We start from the raw sequence: 22,427 nt of genomic DNA, 5'->3' as shown, positions 1-22,427 counted from the left end.
ACGGCGTAAAAGCAATACAAGGGCAAAGTTTCAAATTCCAGCCGACACCAAAAACTAGTATTTTGAAATATGTCCACAAATGATGAATAAATCAACGAACTTTTATTGTCATATATATATATCAGTTGTTTCTCTTATATTTGATGATCATTCGGAGAAGCGCACGACTGTTACTAACCCTTTTAGACATGCTCACACTTGTTCAGCTGCAACGCCTTGTCTTTTGAATCCTTCAACATTTTAGATATCCATATTGAGGGAATGTAAACGAATTTTTCTCTTGCTGTACCCACGGTTACACAAGTTCAGCTGTCATGTACCTGTACACTACACCACGTGTTATTTTCCATTTCATTTTAACTTATTTTCGTGCTTGTATCCAATTAAGGTTCAAGCACGCTGTCCTGGGCACACACCACAGCTATCTGGGCTGCCTGTGGGTTAGTTGTTAGTTGGTTAGTGGTTAGTGAGAGAAAAGAGGGTGCAGTGGCCTTACACCTACCCATTGAGCCCTTAAGAGCCTGTAGTCCGATAACTTATATATAAAAAAAATAAAAAAAAGTTTGTTTTATTTAACGACGCCACTAGAGCACATTGATTTTTTATCTTATCATCGGCTATTGGACGTCAAACATATGGTCATTTTGACACTGTTTTGAAGAGGAAACCCGCTGTCGCTACATAGGCTACTCTTTTTCGACAGGCAGCAAGGGATCTTTTATTTGCGCTTCCCACAGGCAGGATAACACAAACCATGGCCTTTGCTGAACCAGTTATGGATCACTGGTCGGTGCAAGTGGTTTACACCTACCCATTGAGCCTTGCGGAGCACTCACTCAGGGTTTGGAGTCGGTATCTGGATTTAAAATCCCATGCCTCAACTGGGATCCGAACCCAGTACCTACCAGCCTGTAGACCGATGGCCTGCCACGACGCCACCGAGGCCGGTAACTTATATAGTGTAAACATAATTCATTTTTGGTGGTGCTATTTAGATATTTTCATAAAATGATTTACTTTCTTTAAGATTCGTTTTCTAATTAATTTTTATTATTCATTTACTGTAACAATTTATAGATTCCATATTTAAAATGTATTTTGTTCTTTACCTATCCATTTTGTTATTGAATGAATGAATGAATGAATGAATGAATGAATGAATCAGTGAATGTTTTAATGACACCTCAGCACGATTTTGCTATTGATTTTATGCAGTACGATTTAAGCTTTTCATTTCTTAATTCCATTAATTCATATTTCTTGTTTTCTATTATTGTCTTCTAAGACTTTTATTTACTCATTCAGTTTTCTAATTCCGGTTTTTTTTCTTTACATATATAAGCCGAAAAAGAAATAGTTCTTCCTCTTATTTCCGATAGAAGTGTTTCCAGAAAAAAAGTTGATATTGAATATAACCGAATTTTGTCATTTGTCATCGTGTCAATATGATCTAAATTGTATACACAAGTCAGATATTGATATTTTATATATTTCATACTATCCTTTACTAGTTTTATGTATTCCCTACACTGGATTAATAAATTTCCATGGTCCTCTTCCTTTTCTAATTACTTTAATTTTAAATAATAAAAAACCCACTCCTGCAGCATAATTTGATATATAACTGGGGTTTTTTTTTTACTTTCTCAACAAAAGACCTGCGATTTGATATTAGAAAGTAGTCTAAAACTTGGTTTATTGGGTTTTGTTTTCTAAAGAGTATTTTTAGTCAAATGCTTCCAGAGTCTCTATAATTTTTTACTATTTTTTCTGCAATGCTTCACATTCAAGTAATATTTCATTTTGATTTAATACGGAATTAAACTTCACTTTATTCTATTCAGGAAGTACGCCACCATGGGTTATGCTTCTCGTTGATCCAGCCCATGCCATTATCCATGTGTTCAACATGCTTGATATGACCTGGAAAAGTAACACAATCAAAAGGTTACAGATGGTATCGTTGTGGATAGACAGGACTACCTGGAGAATGTACTGGTCGGATAACTCCGCTCATACTCTAGTGTCCTCAGACCTAAAAGGAAATGATCAAAAAGTTATACGCAAAGGTAAAACTTCTTCTGACTTCTTATGGAGGACGATAACTTGCGATTATTACTGGAGTTTGAATTGTAACCGGATGATACCGTATCGCTTCACTCCCCTGATCCATGTCTCGTACTCTCTCCCTCTGTGTGTCGCTTTATTTTTATGTTTTGTCTGTCTCTTTCGTCTCTTTTCTATCTCTTATTTTCTCTGTTTGTCGCTCTTATTCACGTCCTGTCTCTTATTCTCTGTTGTCTTTCTTCTCCCTGCATCTCCTTGCCCGTCTTTGTTTTTCCTGTTTATTCCATTTGTCTCTTTCTAACACTGTCTAGATGAATTAATATATATATATATATATATATATATATATATATATATAAATATATATATATATATATCGTTAAAAAGTGTATGTTTTTCTCTACATGACAGGCTTGTTTCGTGAGAGAGTTGAATTATTGCTCTCGTAGTCAACGGAAAGCTGATGACGTAATGGACTCTGTGACGTCGAGGTATCACTATGCAGGTCTATAATAGGTGATGTGTGGTATGCGCACAGAAGGTATTTGCGTCTGTGTCGACATGCTGATACGAGTTCATTCTTGGAGTTTAGTGTGCTGGTTTCAGGTTTATACATTATGAACAGTTTTTCTTTCAGGCAGAGGTTACATCTTTTGCTCGCTGGAGAGTATGATTTTGCTTTGGATAATATTTTCCACTTAATGGTGTATGGGGTGAATCTATCCTTCAGTGTCCAAATGTACTGACTTAGCGCTGTTGCGTTCTTCTGTGTTGCGTTTTGAAAATTGCTCGTGTGCGCAGTATATCTCGTCTTAAATGTGTTCTCGGTCAAACCAACGTATGTTTCTTGCTTGTTGTTATCGAGTGTATTAACGGTAGCTTGATATATTACTCCTTTCTGCAAGCATTTGCCCTCAAGTGGACATTCAGCTCTTCGTCTACAGTTGCATTCTCTGGGGGGAACGGCGTCTTTGTCTCTGTGTTGTTGAAGTAGAGTTTTGTTATGCGCTGAAATTTTTTTCCCAACATTAGGCATGCAGCTATAGCTAATTTTAACGGTGTTTCGATTTATAATTTTGTGGAGAGGGTTGCTTTTGGGAAAGCACTCATCGAGTAATCTGAGGAACTGGTGGCCTACGTTGGTTTTCACGTTGGAGCTATATGGTGGGTTGTACCAGGTGATGTTTCTATTGCGGTTTGTTTCTGCGTCTGTTGTTTTTCTGCTGTTGGGGTGTATTTGAGGTTATAGTTATATCCGCTCTTGAGTAAGGCTTCCTTATATGGGCGTTTCGCTAAAGATGCACTCATTCGAAGATATATCAGAAAGCCTTTTATTTATTGTTTTTGGTATACTGCGGATGATATTTGGAGGGTGGTTGCTTGTTGTGGATGTAACATATAGGGTTTGACTGAGCTCTTTTCAAGATCTAGAGTAATAAGTAATCTACAGATTTTTTGTTGGCGACTATGGTGATCGTTTATGGTTTGCAAACTTCTGCATAAATGGTTCTCTCATTGAATGCTCCATCGTCGCGATATAGTCCTATATTGTTGCCGTATTTGGCTGTAGTTCTGAAAGAAGAAAGAGACTATTTCGCAAATTTCTGCTCCATCGTAACTACCCATAGTTACATCAAACCGTGATTGTTTGCCTCTTTTGCACCATGCCTTGCTGTTGTTAAATAGCAGTGAATTTCTTGCTTGTAATATTATTTCCATCTCATCGCTAGAAATATCATCGAATTTGGATGCGAACTGTAGGGCTTGTTTCACGAGATTTTCTGTTATGGACGGGTAAAAATCGCATATGTCGAAACATATGAAAGAATAGTTGGATTTATTGGATATTGCTTTAAACCACTTAATCACGTCTGACGTGTTCCTCCACTGGTTTGTTCTGGTTGTGTTCAGAATCTTTCTGTTGATTCTCTCTAAGATTTTTTTGCTTATTATGCCAATTTCCGGTTTAGATGGGTTTATTAGTCTACAGGTGGGTTTATTGGAGAAGTTTGGTTGTCTTTTAACGTAATAAATGCTTCACTTTTTGCTGTTGTATCTATGCGGTCTGCTAGATTTAGTTTTTCTGCAATGTGTTTGTCTTTAGTGGTTATCTCTTGTTCTGAGTTCTGTGGCGCTGTTTTATATGCTTTGGTTGTGTTGCTATCTAGTAGTCTGTTTAAGTGGTGGTGTCTAGCTTGTAAAAGTTTGTGGTTTTATCGGCAGGTACGAGTAGTTTCTTGTCATGTTTTATAGTGTTTATGTCCTTAGCGAGTTTTCGCTGTAGTTGGTTGCTTGATGTGTTGTTAAATTGTAGATTTTTAGCTAGTCTTACCATTTTTTCTTCGAAGTTCTTGAGTTCTGGTATAAAATAGCACTCTATAAAATAGCGTCTTTCAACTCGAAAACGACTACTATATATATATATATATATATATATATATATATATATATATATATATATATATATATATAAAATGGCCTTCACGTAGCCTCGTAGCCTAATCTTTTGTTATGCAAATAGCCTTAGTTATTTATAGGAGAACGAATGTGCATTCACAACATACATAGATTTTTTTAAATGAAAAAAGTCAACTTCGTGCATTTTAGATGATGAATTGTATATAAACCTGTCGAGGTTTAGGTTTGTTTTCATGCAAATGTAAAGACAACAAAGACTGAATAGGAATTAATCGTAACATTTGCATAAAAAATTGGGTCTAAACAATTGAACAGGACTAGAGTAATAACGGCCTTCGAAAACTCGATAAACTCGATCTCTCGACCTAATTCTTTCGTCATAACGATTTAATAGAGTATGCAACTCTAAAACTCGACGCGTGTGGATTGATCAAACTGTTCTAGCCGATGGTATTTTAAAGACGAATGTTTTGTCAATCAAGTCAATCAAGCGAAGTACGCCTATCTCGGGTGGTTTTGGCTGTCGAGGATTAAGGTGATAATTACAGAATAATAGATCGCCGACTAAGCGGAACGAAATGATCCTGTGTTTGGTTGTCGGTGTTCGTACGCGGTGGAGAGCCTTCCTACGTAATACATATAATTACAGACACCGTCTGCTTAACTTCAAAGAGCATTTGTAATAAATGTTAGTCCTTATTGAAAGAATATTCCGTCCAAAGATTTAATATAGAAAAACAAATACGACAACTGAGAACAAACGACTCAAAAGCTTTTTACAAACTACTTAAACCACCTAACGAAGATAATAACTTACCACCGTCAGATGATTTCTATCTTGTTTTCCAAACTCTAAACAAAGGCGAATTGGACGATAGCGAAACAAAAATAAACTTGAATAACATAGACTCAGATAGTGAAAATGTTTTAAACAGTAGGATTGAAGAAAATGAAATATTAAATGCTATAAAACAACTGAAAGGCACCTGGAATCGATAATAGCATTAATGAATATATTAAAACAACTGCGGCACGGTGCTACCAATCTATAGTAAACTGTTTAACATAATCTTCGACAATAGCGTTTTTCCTAATGAATGGTCGACTGGAGTAACTAAACTCATTTTTAAAAATAAAGGAAATCGTTCATTACCAGAAAATTATAGACCAATAACGTTGCTCTGCTGCATGTCTAAACTATTCACCACAATTTTAAATAACCGATTAAATGCTTTTATTGAAGAAAATAATATATTGAATGAATCTGAGACTGCTTTCCGAAAAGGCTACTCTACTACCGACCATCTATTTAATATACATTCTCTGATTGAAATTTTAAAGACAAGAAAAAATTAATTATTTTGTGCTTTTGTAGATTTCGAAAAAGCTTTTGATATAATTTCTAGAACTTACTTTTGGCAGAAAGTGTTAGAAAATAATATAAATGGAAAATTCTTTAAAATAATTTATCAAATGTATCAATGAATAAAGTCATGTATTTGTGAGAAAAAAAAAGAAACCTTAAACCTATTTCCATGCAACATCGGTGTCCGACAAGGAGAAAATTTGTCGCCTGTCCTGTTTTCCTTTTATCTAAATGATCTAGATAATTACCTTAAAAGCCATAATTGTACTGGGGTATCTCTGGAGACAGATGAAACGTTCTATGAAACAGCTCTTTACTTTTTATGTTTATTATATGCTGACGATAGTGCGCTTCTCGCTTCAAACGCCTCTGACTTACAATAATCTCTAAATGTCTTTTTGTAATATTGCAATAAATGGAAACTCAAAGTAAATGCAAGTAAAACTAAAATAATAATTTTCATTGGCACCAGCAATGATTATATGAAGGTTTTTACACTTGGAAATGGTGTGCTTGAAAACGTAAAAGAATATAAATACATAGGTCTTACTTTTACTAAACTAAATACATTTAATACAAGCAAAAAACAGCTAACTCAAAAGGCAAGAAAAGCAATGTACTTTGTTCTGTCTAAATCTAAAGACAATAACTTTTCAGTAGAATGCAAATTAAAACTATTTGACTCCATTGTACTCCCGATTCTCTTACACGGATGCGAAACAAGGGGTTACGAAAACATCGATATCATTGAAAATATTCATGTAAAATTCTTAAGACACATCCTAACAGTAAAAAAAGAAACCCCGCTATTCATGTTATAGGGAGAACTAGGAAGGAGACCCCTTAAATTAATTATTCAACAAAGAATTATAAGTTTTGGGGGCCCGTATCGTATCTGGTAAACAAACAAAATCATCGTTTTTACTGCATTAATTAATGTTACATGACTCTTCTGTGAATGGATATAGTTATAAATGCATAAAAATGGTCGGAGATATACTTAATCAGCTAGGCATGACAAATGTTTGGATCTCACGAAACTTTTCATCCATAAAAATACTTCTTAAGCATGTAAAATTAAGACAAAACGACCAGTATTTACAACAATGGAATAGTAACATAGCTTTATCATCAAGAGGTAAAACGTACACTATATTTAAAGAAAATCTTAGATTAGAAAAAATATCTTATTATATTACCACAAACATGTTGGGCTATATTACTCAAATTTAGAACATCTAACCACTACTTACCAATCGAAATAGGACGCTGGAACAACACCCCAGTAGAAGATCGAATGTGCACATTATGTAACAATAACGACATTGGAGATGAATTTCACTATTTATTCACATGTACTTATTTCACTAATTCCCGTAAATATTTGCTTAAGCCATATTATTATAATAATCTAAGTATGTTGAAATTTAAAAAACTAATGACGAATAGTAAAACAGGTGTTTTCAAGAAATTATGTAAATTAATAAAAGAAATTGTTGATAAATGCAGTAAACCCTAAAAGGACACTGGCCTATAAGTATTTACAATGTCTATCACTACCCAAGTATATATATATATATATATATATATATATATATATATATATATATATATATGTTTAATTGATAACGGGCGCAGCCATTTTGCCCCATCCCAATGGCTACGTCATACTTAAAGCGTCACATCAAGGTGTGTGTGTGTGTGTGTGTGTGTGTGTGTGTGTATGTGTGTGTGCGCGCGCGGCTGATTAGCACATTTTGGTAGTAATTACAATAACGTGACATTACATTACTTTATTCTAATTGTATTTTATTATTGCCCTTATTATTCTATTGTGTTTGTATTATACTACTGTCTCTATTACTGTATTGCATTTGTTTTAATACCATTGTTCTACATTGTTACATTGTGTAACGGCCTGAGTGTACTAAAGTTCTGTTCTGTTCTGTTGTTTGTTTTTGCTCCCAGAGGCGTGAATCGTGTCAAAGTTTAGCTTTTCTATTTATGTATCAGTTAATGTTTATGAATTACCAGTCAGTTAGTTATGTTAAAAATTGATACAGCACATATCGAGCAATCCGGGGAAGGACCCGGTTACGTGGGGTTTGTCAGATCGGTTTTAAAAAGTTCTGCTTTCTTGTCATCTCGTAGGGCCCAGAAATGTGGGTGGGTGGCCAGATTAAAAAAAGAAATTAGAGGTACGAAGCGTAAGTAATTATGTATAAAACAAATGCACTTAGTGTTATTCGGCATTCATTGTTTTATTTGTCAGTTACGTTCAGCCATGTTTTGACATCTGTAAAATTCATCAACGTTAATTATGCCATTTACTTCTTGTTATTTATATATGTATGTAAATGCCTTCTTTTTTTCGTAGTTTTTTCTGTCAATAAATACATTAGTCTATATTCCCAAGCATATATTTCAAATTCATCTGGTTATCTTTTTTGTGTTGTTATTTACTTACGTTTACAATATACGCAAAATGAATGTATCATAGGCGTCGAAGATGCCAACAACTGGGGTTGGGTGGGATGGGATGGAATATGATAGGGTGGGGTGTGGTGAAAACGTTATATTAATTCGCCTTTCAACTGGGGATACATCGTTTTCAAAGTTCAGAGGTAGGCAGCGAAGCGCACGTTTCTTACAATGTTCAGCGAAATCAACCAGCTGTAATGCAGTTTCAAATCTGAATGCTTATATATTAATTTCGAAATCTCGAACTCCCTGAAACTCCCACTTTTTGGCACCTTCCTACGCCCGTGAAATAAACAATTCAAATTTTATAATACTCATATAGGAGTTTAATAACACTATTTATTCAATTGTAAAAGTCATAATATTAAAAACGTAAGAAGAAAAAATATATAACAATATTATAGAATTAATCCTATTTTTAAATGAAAGGGATGCTGTCATTATGTGATGCACTATTATTAAAAAAAACCTAGCTATATTTATATAAAAGAAAATATCTAGACTTGAGATCTGACGTTTCTCCGAATATTTTAGCCATTTTTGATTGCTTATCTCGTGTTCTATGTTAACTATCAATAATTCTATGTTAATGCCTGTTTTTATCATGAATGTTAATTATGTATACTGAGTCAAATGAAAAAGTTCACAATCTAAAATTTGAATAAAGTCAATGAGTGTTGAAAGCAGGTATTTTTCAGGAATAAATATTGTAATGGCAATGTCTACACTCCATTAGACGGCCATCACAGCCCACGTGACCCGATCCATTTACCGTGCACAGCACCATTGGTGCAAAAATGGTTTTGCACGTGCCACTGGTCACGTGACTACACTAGGATACGTGTTTTCATCCTTACTTGCTCACAGTAGTCTGACACAGCGAAAAAACACATTAAAATTATATTTGTTACGACCTGTTTCGATACCACACCTCACAAATGTGCAGCGTGAACGTGCCATCGGCATGTTGCACGCGGGAACGTCAGTAGCTGACGTTGCAAGGACGTACAACAAACGGGCACCACAGCTGATCGCTCCCGACCGGGTAGACCACGTGTGACGTCATAAGCAGATGACCGTCATATTGTGCTACGTAACCTCCGCAACTGTTTCATGACAGCTACAGCAACCAGTAATGAAATTTCCAGACGTCGGGTGCCCGCGCAAACGATCCGAAACTGGCTGTAAACCGCTCACCTCCACGCACGGCGCCTATATCTTGGACCCATTGTGACCCAATTTCATCGACGTCGACGTCAGCTGTAGGCACAACGCCACTTGCGATGAACTCGGAGGGAATGGAATAGGGTCGTGTTTAGCGATGAATCAAGATTGACACTGCCGATGGCAGGCAGAGGGTTTGCAGACGACGTGGTGAACGTCATACTCAATGTTGTGTCAGTGAAGTTGTCAGATTCGGAAGTGGAAGTGTAGTGGTTTGGCGTGCTTTCTGTGGAAATGAACGTTATCGACTTCTTATCATTGTCATCCGTGTCAACCTCTACGCTGCTGCATACCGCGACTAGTTGCTGGCTTAGGAACTTGCGCCCTTCATGGCAGCTCATGGTTCAGGCCTGATCTTTCAGCATGACAACGCCAGACCCCACACGGCCATCTTGACATGGGATTACCCGAGGAATGCGGGCATCAATGTCATGGATTGGCCTTCAACGTCGACCGACCTGAATCCCATCGAGCACGTCTGGGATGTGCCTCATTAGTGGAACAATGGCGCCGTATCCCGAACGCAGTCTTTACACGCGTCAGGCAGTCAATGAGGAGGCGTTGCCTTGAAGTTGTGGGTACACATGGAGGGCATACGCGTTACCCTTCCTGTGATTTCATCAGATGACCCTGCTTGTGGATTACCATTTTGACTGTTTGTGGTTTTTACGAATGCTGTGGGCGCATCGAACAGATTTTTGATTCAACATTTATTTTTATTCTTTCTTTGGACGTCATACAATAAAAAATTACCTTATTTAACACGTTCTTCTGTCATATGTGCTAATTAGCGAAGATGAAACGGTTGTGAAGTTTTTAATTTGACTCAGTATATTTGAATTGCTGTCATTGTAATATGTGTGAGAGTTGTTTAATAAATCTTGAAATAAAATATAATACGGTAGATTATAGATAAATATATATGTTGTGTTGTTGTTTTAGATATTTATGCGAGTAAATTGGCTCTTGATGTTGAAAATCGTCGACTCTATTACATTGAATATATGCAGAAAGAAATTTCTTTTGTGAACATCGATAACAGTCAACGTTCGATTGTCAAGTATTTTTATGGAGTAGAGTCTCCGATTGAAAATATCCAAGTCTATCCTTTGTCAAGGTAAGGTGTATTCTAGAATGTTGAGACTTTTGGAGGGATGGAGAGAGGCGGGCCGAGGGCGACTGTTAGTGCCAGGGTCTACCATCATTTGGCGTGTGGGTAGAGCGGAAAAGGTTGTTTTGTTTAACGACATGACTAGAGCACATTGATTTATTAATCATCGGCTATTGGATGTCAAACGATTGGTAATTCTGGCTCGTACTCATCAGAGGAAACGCGCTACATTTTTCCATTAGTAGCAAGAGATCATTTATATGCACCATCCCACACACAGGATAGCACATACCATATCCTTTGATATATCAATCGTGGTAGACTGGCTGGAATTGAAAAATATTCCAATGGGCTCTCCGATGGGGATCGATCCCAAACCGATCGAGTATCAAGACAGCGCAAAATAAGAGAGAGAGAGAGAGAGAGAGAGAGAGAGAGAGAGAGAGAGAGAGAGAGAGAGAGAGAGAGAGAGAGCATGTTAGTAAATTAAAATTAATCACATTATATATTTATTTATTTATTTATTATTTTACATGTGTTTGTTTGTTTCACTTTTGTTTATTTAGATCACTTTACTTGATGGACAGGTTTCAGTTGATTCTACAATACTATGACAATAAAACAGAGACGAAAATACCTGGCTTCAAAAGAGGATGCGACGCTTTTTCTATTGATCATGCATGTAAGCAAAAATATAATAATAAAACCGCCAGAAATCGAGATAATGGCTTAATCAGAGGCGAGGACCAGATGACCCGTTACCCACTCCCCTAAACATATTCAAGTGCCCCTTTTCCCCCTGTTTTTTTCCAAAAGAATGTCCTATACACGAGTTGATCCATGTGCCTTTTTCCCCGTCAGTAATCCCACCGCCACCCCACCCCCCCCCCCCCACCCCACACGCACACACCACTAAAAATATACCTTGGATCCACGTCTCTCTCTCTCTCTCTCTCTCTCTCTCTCTCTCTCTCTCTCTCTCTCTCTCTCTCGTTGTAGGTTTTGCGGCATGCACACAATACAATATAACATTGTCAAGTGTGCTTGGGATTCTGTCTTTGTAGGTTTTGTTGAATGGACTCTCTCTCTCTGGTTTAGTTGTAGGTTTTGCGGCACATATAACAAAGTGTGATGGATATTTTGTCAGGTTTTGCTGAATGGACACAGTACAATATAACATTCTCAAGTACAATATAACATTGTCACAGTACAATCAATGTGCTGAATGGACACCGTACAATATAACATTGAAATGTGATGGGTGGGTACAATATAACTGTGACTGGTATTGTCTTTGTAGGTTTTTGTAGGTTTTGTTGAATGGACACAGTACAATATAACATTGTCAAGTGTGACTGGTATTCTGTCGTTGTAGGTTTTGCTGAATGAGACACAGTACAATATAACATTGTCAAGTGTGATGGGTATTCTGTCGTTGTAGGTTTTGCTGAATGGACACAGTACAATATAACATTTCCAGTGTTTAGTCAAGTGTGATGGATATAACATTGTGACTGGTTTGTCGTTTTTTGCTGAATGAACACAGTACAATATAACATTGTCAAAGTGTGACTGGTATTACTGTCAAGTTTGTAGGTTTTGCTGAATGAACACAGTACAATATAACATTCCCAAGTGTGATGGTATTCTGTCTTTGTAGGTTTTTGTAGGTTTTGCTGAATGAACACAGTACAATATAACATTCTCAAGTGTGATTGGTATTCTGTATTTGTAGGTTTTGCTGAATGAACACAGTACAATATAACATTGTCAAGTGTGACTGGTATTCTGTCTTTGTAGGTTTTGCTGAATGAACACAGTACAATATAACATTCTCAAGTGTGACTGGTATTCTGTATTTGTAGGTTTTGCTGAATGAACACAGTACAATATAACATTCCCAAGTGTGATTCTGTCTTTGTAGGTTTTGCTGCATGGTATTCTGTATTTGTAGGTTTTGCTGAATGAACACAGTACAATATAACATTCCCAAGTGTTGCTGCATGAACAGAGTACAATATATCATTCCCAAGTGTGATAGGTATTCTGTATTTGTAGGTTTTGCTGTATGAACAGAGTACAATATAACATTGTCAAGTGTGATAGGTATTCTGTATTTGTAGGTTTTGCTGAATGAACACAGTACAATATAACATTCCCAAGTGTTGCTGCATGAACAGAGTACAATATATCATTCCCAAGTGTGATAGGTATTCTGTATTTGTAGGTTTTGCTGTATGAACAGAGTACAATATAACATTGTCAAGTGTGATAGGTATTCTGTATTTGTAGGTTTTGCTGCATGAACAGAGTACAATATAACATTGTCAAGTGTGACTGGTATTCTCTATTTGTAGGTTTTGCTGAATGAACACAGTACAATATAACATTTCCAAGTTTGATAACTATTATCTATTTGTAGGTTTTGCTGAATGAACACAGTACAATATAACATTGTCAAGTGTGTCTGGTATTCTGTATTTGTAGGTTTTGCTGAATGAACACAGTACAATATAACATTCCCAAGTGTGATAGGTATTCTGTATTTGTAGGTTTTGCTGCATGAACAGAGTACAATATAACATTCCCAAGTGTGACTGGTATTCTGTATTTGTAGGTTTTGCTGCATGAACAGAGTACAATATAACATTGTCAAGTGTGACTGGTATTCTCTATTTGTAGGTTTTGCTGAATGAACACAGTACAATATAACATTCCCAAGTTTGATAACTATTATCTATTTGTAGGTTTTGCTGAATGAACACAGTACAATATAACATTGTCAAGTGTGTCTGGTATTCTGTATTTGTAGGTTTTGCTGAATGAACACAGTACAATATAACATTCCCAAGTGTGATAGGTATTCTGTATTTGTAGGTTTTGCTGCATGAACAGAGTACAATATAACATTCCCAAGTGTGATTGGTATTCTGTTTGTAGGTTTTGGTGAATGAAGACAATACAATATAACAGTGGTATTCTGTCTTTGTAGGTTTGTTTTTTGTGTGGGTTTTTTTTTTTTTTTGGGGGGGGGGGGGGGGGGTAAATATATTTATTGTCCCAGATATTTATATATTGATAATGTCAGGGTAGGGGCCCTGAAATCATTATCTAACAATAGATTCATAAATATAAAGTGCATTAAATAAAATGACTAGTTAATTGAAACAGTCAAATTTGGAGCACAAATTTAATGACAGACTAAATATATAATAAAAAAGAAATTAAACAGATAGACAGAGAAAAAAGAAGAAAAGAAAAATCCATATTTCCAAATATAGAAAACAAACGTTATTGGCTTTTAGGTTACAAAAACTCCCCACAAAAAACCCACCACCAACAGTATGTGTCTTATATTGGAGTTATTTTTAACTATTAAGGCTAAGTTTAATTTTCTAGACATCTTTGCCAAGGTGCCCAATTTTCATCAAACTCTTTATGTGAACAGGTTTTATAGAGTATGTATTTCTCTATTTGTAATTTATCTGTAATTACATTTTTAATTCCAGTTATATGAAGTATATTCTTTTGAAGTTTTGTTCTATATATATAATGCTTTACATTGACATAAGCCAATTCACAAATTTATGATTTGTATGTATGCTGCCGAATAGAACCATACTTTTATCAAGCTGAATATATTCGTCTTTTTGCTGTAACCATTGTTCTATAGTTTTCCAAAGTTCACTGACTTTAGGGCAATCATAAAACAAGTGTTGCAATGTTTCTGGTTGCTGATTACAAAAGTTACAAGTACTGGAAGCAATATACTTTATTTTATATAAAAACGAATTTGTTGGTATAATCCTATGTAAAATTTGGTACTGAAACCAGAATAGAGTTGGGTCTTTCAAAATCATAAATGGAAGACTATAATACTTTGCCCATTTTGAAGTAGGAAAACAGCATCCTTCACGAGAATATTTCAATTGTGATGTAGGAACTACAGTAGCATTATTCAGTACTTTATATATTTCTCTACTTCCCGATTTGTTTTTCGCAAGAAACTTTATTTTCGAAGGAAATACTGGATGTTTAGGCACTTCGTATGTTTGTTTATTTAAATTTGTTTTGTTTCGTATAAATAATTTGATTGCACATATTAAAGACGCATATCCTAAAAAATGTGATCGTATATTATAGTTTGCATTAAAAGTGTTATAATCCATAAACTGCCCTTGGCTATCTAGTAAATCATATAAAAATATAACGCCTTTTTCAATGAAATTCTTATATAATATAAGTTTTCTGTCTATTAGTTTATTACTATTATTCCAAATGTTCAAACTTAGACTTTCTTCTTCATTTTGAAATGTTAATTTTTGTTGAAATAAAATCCAACTATTTAATACATCCTTCCAAAACATATTTTTAATTTTCTTTATCCTAAGCTGAATTAAAAAATCACCTTGTATAACTAAGTCTCTGGTTGTTAAACCTGTTATAGACTGAAAAATATTTGCCAGTTTAGAATTTGACCCAAACAGTCTTTCTTTCAAGTCAGTTTTAATGCTGTAGAGAAATGTATAATATCTATCATTTTAAGCCCACCTTTTTCATAATCTTGCACTAGTATTGTTCTTTTTATCCGGTCAGGTTTCTTTTGCCATACAAAATTAAAAAGTAATTTATTTATTTGTTTTAATATTCTTTCCGGTGGATTTGGTAAAGAAATAAGTAAATGCGTTATTTTGGGTATTACAAGCGATTTTACCACAATAATTCTACCCAAAACGGTTAATTTTCTTGTTGACCACTGCTTCATAGATTTCTTCATTTCCAATATTTTATATTCATAATTTTCATCAATCATTTGTTGCATATTTAGAGAAAAGTTTATTCCTAATAGACTAAAAGATTCAGCTCCCCATTCTAGCTTCCATTTTGATGGATGAAAGACCTCTTTTGAGAATTTCTTACTTCCTATCCATATAATTTTCGATTTCGAGTAATTTATTTTCAAACCAGAAACATCTGCATACATGTTTAATACACTTAAAGTACTGTCCAGGGACTGGGGTGAACCGTCTAATATAAAGGTGGTATCATCTGCATACTGAGATAGAAGTCTTTGTAGGTTTTGCTGAATGAATACAATACAATATAACATTCTCAAGTTTGATAGGTATTCTGTATTTGTAGGTTTTGCTGAATGAATACAGTATAACATTGTCAAGTGTGACTGGTATTCTGTCTTTGTAGGTTTTGCTGAATGAACACAGTACAGTACAATATAACATTCTCAAGTGTGATAGGTATTCTGTATTGGTAGGTTTTGATGAATGAACACAGTACAATATAACATTGTCAAGTGTGTCTGGTATTGTCTTTGTAGGTTTTGCTGAATGGACACAGTACAATATAACATTGTCAAATGTGATGGGTATTCTGTCTTTGTAGGTTTTGCTGAATGTACACAGTACAATATAACATTGTCAAGTGTGACTGGTATTCTGTCTTTGTAGGTTTTGCTGAATGAACACAGTACAATATAACATTCTCAAGTGTGATAGGTATTCTGTATTGGTAGGTTTTGATGAATGAACACAGTACAATATAACATTGTCAAGTGTGTGTTGGTATTCTGTCTTTGTAGGTTTTGCTGAATGAACACAGTACAATATAACATTGTCAAGTGTGACGGGTATTCTGTCTTTGTAGGTTTTGCTGAATGAACACAGTACAATATAACATTCTCAAGTGTGATAGGTATTCTGTATTGGTAGGTTTTGATGAATGAACACAGTACAATATAACATTGTCAAGTGTCAAGTACTAGTTTGACAGCCTCAGCATACCCCCTACCCCGTCTCAAAATCCCAGTTAAAGTTACAGTTTATTTTGTATAACGACATCACTAGAGCATATTGATTACTATTCATCGGCTATTGGATGTCAAACTGGAAACCCGCTACATTTTTTTATTAGTAGCCAGGGATCTTTTATATGCACCATCCCTCAGAAAGGATTGCACATACCACGATCTTTGATATACCAGTCGTGGTGCACTGGCTGGAGCGAGAAATTGACCAATGGGCCCCCTTGACGTGGATTGATCCATAACCGACCGCGCATCAAGCGAGCGCTTTAACATTAGGCACACGTCCCATACCCCGCCCGTGCAAAGTATACATTCTAAATAATTATTACAATTAATTTGCAGATCAGAGACTGTTGTGGATTGTTGTGAGCAGACAAACCTTAGTTTGGACTGGCTTGATGGGCGAAGATCCAATCGAAGTAAAGATGTCAGAAGCCAAGCTTAATAAACCTCAGACTTACAGCTGGAATAACAGAATTTACATAACAGACCATACAACTAAGTATTCAATATTAACTTTATTTACATAACAGACCAAACAACTAAGTATTCAATATTAACTTTATTTACATAACAGACCATACAACTAAGTATTCAATATTAACTTTATTTACATAACAGACCATACATGTAAGTATTCAATATTAACTTTATTTACATAACAGACCATACAACTAAGTATTCAATATTAACTTTATTTACATAACAGACCATACAACTAAGTATTGAATATTAACTTTATTTACATAACAGACCATACAACTAAGTATTGAATATTAACTTTATTTACATAACAGACCATACAACTAAGTATTGAATATTAACTTTATTTACATAACAGACCATACATGTAAGTATTGAATATTAACTTTATTTACATAACAGACCATACAACTAAGTATTCAATATTAACTTTATTTACATAACAGACCATACAACTAAGTATTGAATATTAACTTTATTTACATAACAGACCATACAACTAAGTATTGAATATTAACTTTATTTACATAACAGACCATACAACTAAGTATTCAATATTAACTTTATTTCATTTCATGTTTGTATTAGTATTATAGCAACGACTGGTATAGTAAAGATTCTGGTATGTGCCACCATATCTCTGGCAAACAACAGATCAACGATTAATGGGAAAATGTAGCGGGTTTCCTTTCTAAGACTATCTGTAAAACATTCCCAAATGTTTGACACCCATTAGCCGATTATTAATAAATCAAAGTGCTCTAGTGGTATCACTAAACAAATAAAATTCCTAACTTTCCAATTAACGTTCATGTCAAATCGGTTTCGAATGAATGAATGAATGAATGAATGTTTAACAACATCCTAGCACGAAAAATACATCGGCTGTTCGGTGTTAAACTATGTTAAATGCAAAAATTAAGTGATGAACAACATCAGTATAAAAATGCAACAGTTAAATTAAAACACAGTGTAAAGAACAGTGCAACAGTTACAAGTATCACAGAGAGACAAAATTAAAATTTAGAATAAGATTCAGCAACACGAAGAAATTGCAACAAAAGTTCAGGACGAATCGAAATGATTCCATCACATTTCTTCATCCAATGATATCTTTTAAATTGTTGTCTCCCATTTGTTACACACCTGCATATTCCCAGTTCTTACACAGTCATCTTAGGGACTAATTAAGCAAACCCCTATAACCTTAGTGGAACAGTCTAGTCCAATTGAACTGTTCAATTCAATTCAACTTTAGTCCATCAAACCATTCACATTGGTACATAATACATGTATGCATTTGTAAATTGATATACATTCTGTAAATAGGGAAAATAACGCGTATTTAAACAAAACAATCCGAACGTATTGTTTTACTTCATAAAGGTATTTACTTCTAAAAGGGTCTTAATTGTTCACAACTGAAGCCGTGAGCAATATTATTCCAGTTTACAGTACATCAGCAACAAGCATAGATTCTCTATCATCACATAGTAAATAGATAATTTGTAATAAATAAACGTGAATATATGTTCTGTCCTTGCATCTTAATTGTTAATAGAAGGTGAGTCCATTACTGCATACTAGGTAGAAGGTATAGGATTAGCAGTTCACTCAATCATGACCTATGTTGTTATAAGGTGTGTAAGAAATGGGACATATGGGAGGATACCTTTCAAATCGGTTTCGAAGTTTTGGTAGTGATAATGTGGCTTTGGAATAAGGGCCATTAAACATACACCGTTGCTTGAGCGATGTTGACGGAAGAGCCGAGACGGTAACTATATATATATATTACTTAACCAAAAAAGTTTAGCAAGTTTTTTGTAAATGACTGTTGCTTCCAAATAAATTAAAATAAAGTAATAAAACTTGGTAATATGTTAGTTGCATATGCCCTGTGCTTTGGGTAATGAAAAGAACACCATATGTCATAGCGCACGCCGCTATGTGTACTGCATGTGCAAACGCGGTGCGCTCGTGCTGTCGCAGAAGCGCGTGCAATACGGATGTATTGAAATCACATTTTGATGCACTGAACCAACATTATCCAAAAACAAAAGGAAGAATATATCCTGTTATAATGGGTCGCCGTCCAGGCTTAACGGAAAATCAACGTCATGAAGCAATGGGACGGCTTAACGCCGGCCAACGTGTACACGACGTCGCTCAGTACTTTCGTGTTCGTGACAGTACCATAGCACGACTCCGACAATGCGTACACCAAACTGTGCAAGTGCGAGATCGACCACGTTCTGGTAGACCACGATTAACTACTCCAAGGGAAGATAGGTATTTAGTGACGTCATCTCGACGTCACAGGTTCGAAAGTGCTCCTCGTTTAGACCGTACTTTACAGCAAACCACAGGCACTAGAATTCATGCTCAAACTGTCCGTAACCGTCTCCATGCTGCTGGATTACAAGCACATCGCCCTGTTGTTGCTGTTCCCCTGACAGCGCGTCACATTCAGGAATGTCTGAGATGGGCCAGAATACACCAACACTGGCGACGCAGACAATGGGATCAGACATTATTCACAGACGAATCCAGGTTTTGTGTTCAGTTTGCGTTTGGTAGGCGTCGTGTATGGAGGCGACGGGGAGAGCGATATGATGCAGACAACGTCATTCAGCATGACCGATATGGCGGTGGCAGCGTCATGGTCTGGGCCGGCATTCATGGTGGAGGTAAAACAGATCTCGTTTTCATTCACGGAAACATGACTGCTCAACGTTATTGCGACGAGATCATTACACCAGTGGTCATTCCATTACTGCAGCAGCATCCTGGCTTTCTGTTTCAACATGACAACGCTAGACCACATACCGCTAGGCTAACCACTAATCTTCTTGAGCGGAACCACATCCAAATGTTGAACTGGCCACCAAAGTCCCCTGGCTTGTCCCCAATTGAGCATGCATGGGACCAACTGGGCCGTAGGGTACGCGAAAACTATCCTCATATCCTTAATGTCCATGACCTACACATTGTTCTGAACCGGGAATGGAACGCAATTACTGTTCCTGAGATTAATGGTCTCATTAGAAGCATGAGACGACGATGTACTGCTGTCATCAATGCCGCTGGTGCACACACACATTGAGCCTCTGTCAACATTTTGGTAGATGTACCCCTCCGTTTCATCAGTTGACATTAAAGTGACGACGTTGACACCGTGACAACGTGTTACTGCTGGCTACATTCAGAAATGCTGTATCAATGAAATAATGTGTACAAATGAATTCAACATCCAATCAGGTTGTCTGTATTTCATATCTTGTACGTAATTGCTAAACGTATTTGGCACAGTATATATAACATGTTCTGGGCTTTCGTTAAAGTCGCAGACCCTAGTTTCAACCTGTAAAAAATGGATACTGCGTTTGGTTAGTCTACAAACCTGTAACGCCCTTGGATAAAAAAAAGAGTAAAGTTTGTTTTATTTAAATAAAGCATCAATAGAGCATATTGATTTTTTTTTTTTTTTGGTCATCCGCTATTGGGCGTCAAACATATGGTCATTCTGACACTATTTTGTTTTAGAGGAAACCCGCTGTTGCCACATATGCTACTCTTTTACGACAGGCAGCAAGGGATCTTTTATTTGCGCTTCCCACAGGCAGGATAACACATACCATGGCCTTTGTTGAACCAGTTATGGATCACTGGTCGGCGCAAGTGGTTTACACCTACCCATTGAGCCTTGCGGAGCACTCACTCAGGGTTTGGAGTCGGTATTTGGATTAAAAATTCTATGCCCTGACTGGGATCCGAACCTAGTATCTATTAGCCTGTAGACCGATGGCCTACCCACGACGCCACCGAGGCTGGTCCCTTGGATAAAGTTACATTAGAATGAAATAAGCGTATGTGACGTTGAAACGCGACAAATACCCTTACAAAGTAGACTAGAGCTAGTACCAATGACCGTTACTTCTCGGACGCGCGCGTGTTTCTTAAAATGTAAGAACTTCATTGCGTAGTATTAGAAACACTAGGATGACTAGAAACACTTCGGATGTACGGAAATGAATAACCTAAACAATAAAATATAAGTGGTGTCGGATTTCAATCAAAAACGGCTTTAATAGTGTATAGTGTGTATACTACCAAATCAAATCCCATAGACGACAAAAGTAACATGCGTGGCTAAAACTCCTACCTGCAGCGTATCAGTCGACATAAACACCACGGATATAAATACTACCACTCCCACCCTTAAAGTGAATTAAAAAAAAATTGGTGAGTCAAGCTGCTCATTTTAGAGATAACAGGTAACGTCTGTGACTAACCTAGTTCCGCACAAAATTTTAGTACTTTTTTTTCACAGGTACCTTTATTCATGTTACAAGCACAAGGCTACTTAACACAGTGGTAATAGATGGAGTAAAATTGCATACATTTTCTGCTCAGATGAAACTTTTTCTTTTACAACCAACACACTCACATTTATCACTAATGGTGTTAACTTCTCTATCAAAAGTTTGGTACACCTCGAACATTGACCCAGCCGAAAGTTGTTTGGTTTAGTACTACCTATAGTACTTCATAGTATTGTAAAAAAAAACCCAGCTATGATCTGTCACTTTCAACACGTACATTCATTCATTTTGTTTCTTTACAGCTATCTCCAGATTTACAACTGCAGCGGTGAATTAATGGAAAGGTTGAATTCTACCTCGCAAAGAGTTCATTTCAACGAGTTCACTAGCCTGTTGTTTGTACCAGAGCACATATATCGTAACGTGTAATATTAGGGTGTGTTCGATTGGGACGTTGGAATTCATTCAGAACTATTTCTAATATTCGAGAAAAAAAAAACATTTCAACTTATTTTCGTGCTTGTATCCAATTACGGTTCAAGTACGCTATCCTGGGCACACACCTCATCTATTTTTCCAGGACAGTGGATTAGTGGTTAGTTGTTATGAGAGAGAAGAGGGTGTAGTGGTCTTACACCTACCCATTAAGTCGTTAACACACGCTCTGGGTGGGAGCCGGTACCGGGCTGCGTACCCAGTACCTACCAGCTTTATGTCCGATGGCTTATCCACGACACTAATTGGAACTAAATCCCAAGATTGGTTGGTTAAAATTTATCCACCGTTGATTTTGGAGCACCGCACTGATATACAAGATTCCTGTTAGTAAATCTCAACGCATTGTCACATGTAACAGTAGTAACACGTCGATAATAACTCATGTAAGTGGTGTTGTACTTTTAAAGTTATGAAATGAAAACATTAATTTAAAAGTTAAACGTGCCCAAAATATCAATTGGAACGCAAAATATCGGGTAGACCGAATATAATAAGCTAATAATATAGATAGCACAGATATATATATATATATATATATATATATATATATATATATATATATATATATATACTCTTCAAAAAAAGAAACGCTTAACTGGTATATGTTAGGATTGGATTGCAAATTTATAGCAT

General features: G+C 36.0%; 1 protein-coding gene across 1 annotated transcript; it reads left to right on the top strand.

The window, feature by feature from the left end:
• Positions 1–10,060: 10,060 nt before the first annotated feature.
• On the top strand, positions 10,061–21,867 carry LOC121389062. The gene is made up of 5 exons (XM_041520677.1): positions 10,061–10,094; positions 10,499–10,673; positions 11,234–11,349; positions 16,831–16,990; positions 21,599–21,867. The coding sequence occupies exons 1-5, from the start codon at positions 10,061–10,063 to the stop codon at positions 21,723–21,725; spliced, it is 612 nt and encodes a 203-aa protein (XP_041376611.1). The 3' UTR covers positions 21,726–21,867.
• The last annotated feature ends 560 nt before the right edge of the window (positions 21,868–22,427 follow it).

The sequence above is a fragment of the Gigantopelta aegis genome, chromosome 14, assembly GCF_016097555.1.
Source record: "Gigantopelta aegis isolate Gae_Host chromosome 14, Gae_host_genome, whole genome shotgun sequence".
Taxonomy (NCBI): Eukaryota; Metazoa; Mollusca; class Gastropoda; order Neomphalida; family Peltospiridae; genus Gigantopelta; species Gigantopelta aegis.
Note: the sequence above shows the minus strand (reverse complement) of the source record. Positions and strands in the feature narration are given on the sequence as shown.

Coding starts and splice junctions, on each gene's coding strand:
- LOC121389062 (XM_041520677.1), top strand. CDS start 10,061: ATGGCGCCGTATCCCGAACGCAGTCTTTACACGC. Junction 10,674..11,233: donor CAAGTCTATCCTTTGTCAAG/GTAAGGTGTATT, acceptor TTGTTTATTTAG/ATCACTTTACTTGATGGACA. Junction 16,991..21,598: donor ATAACAGACCATACAACTAA/GTATTCAATATT, acceptor GTTTCTTTACAG/CTATCTCCAGATTTACAACT.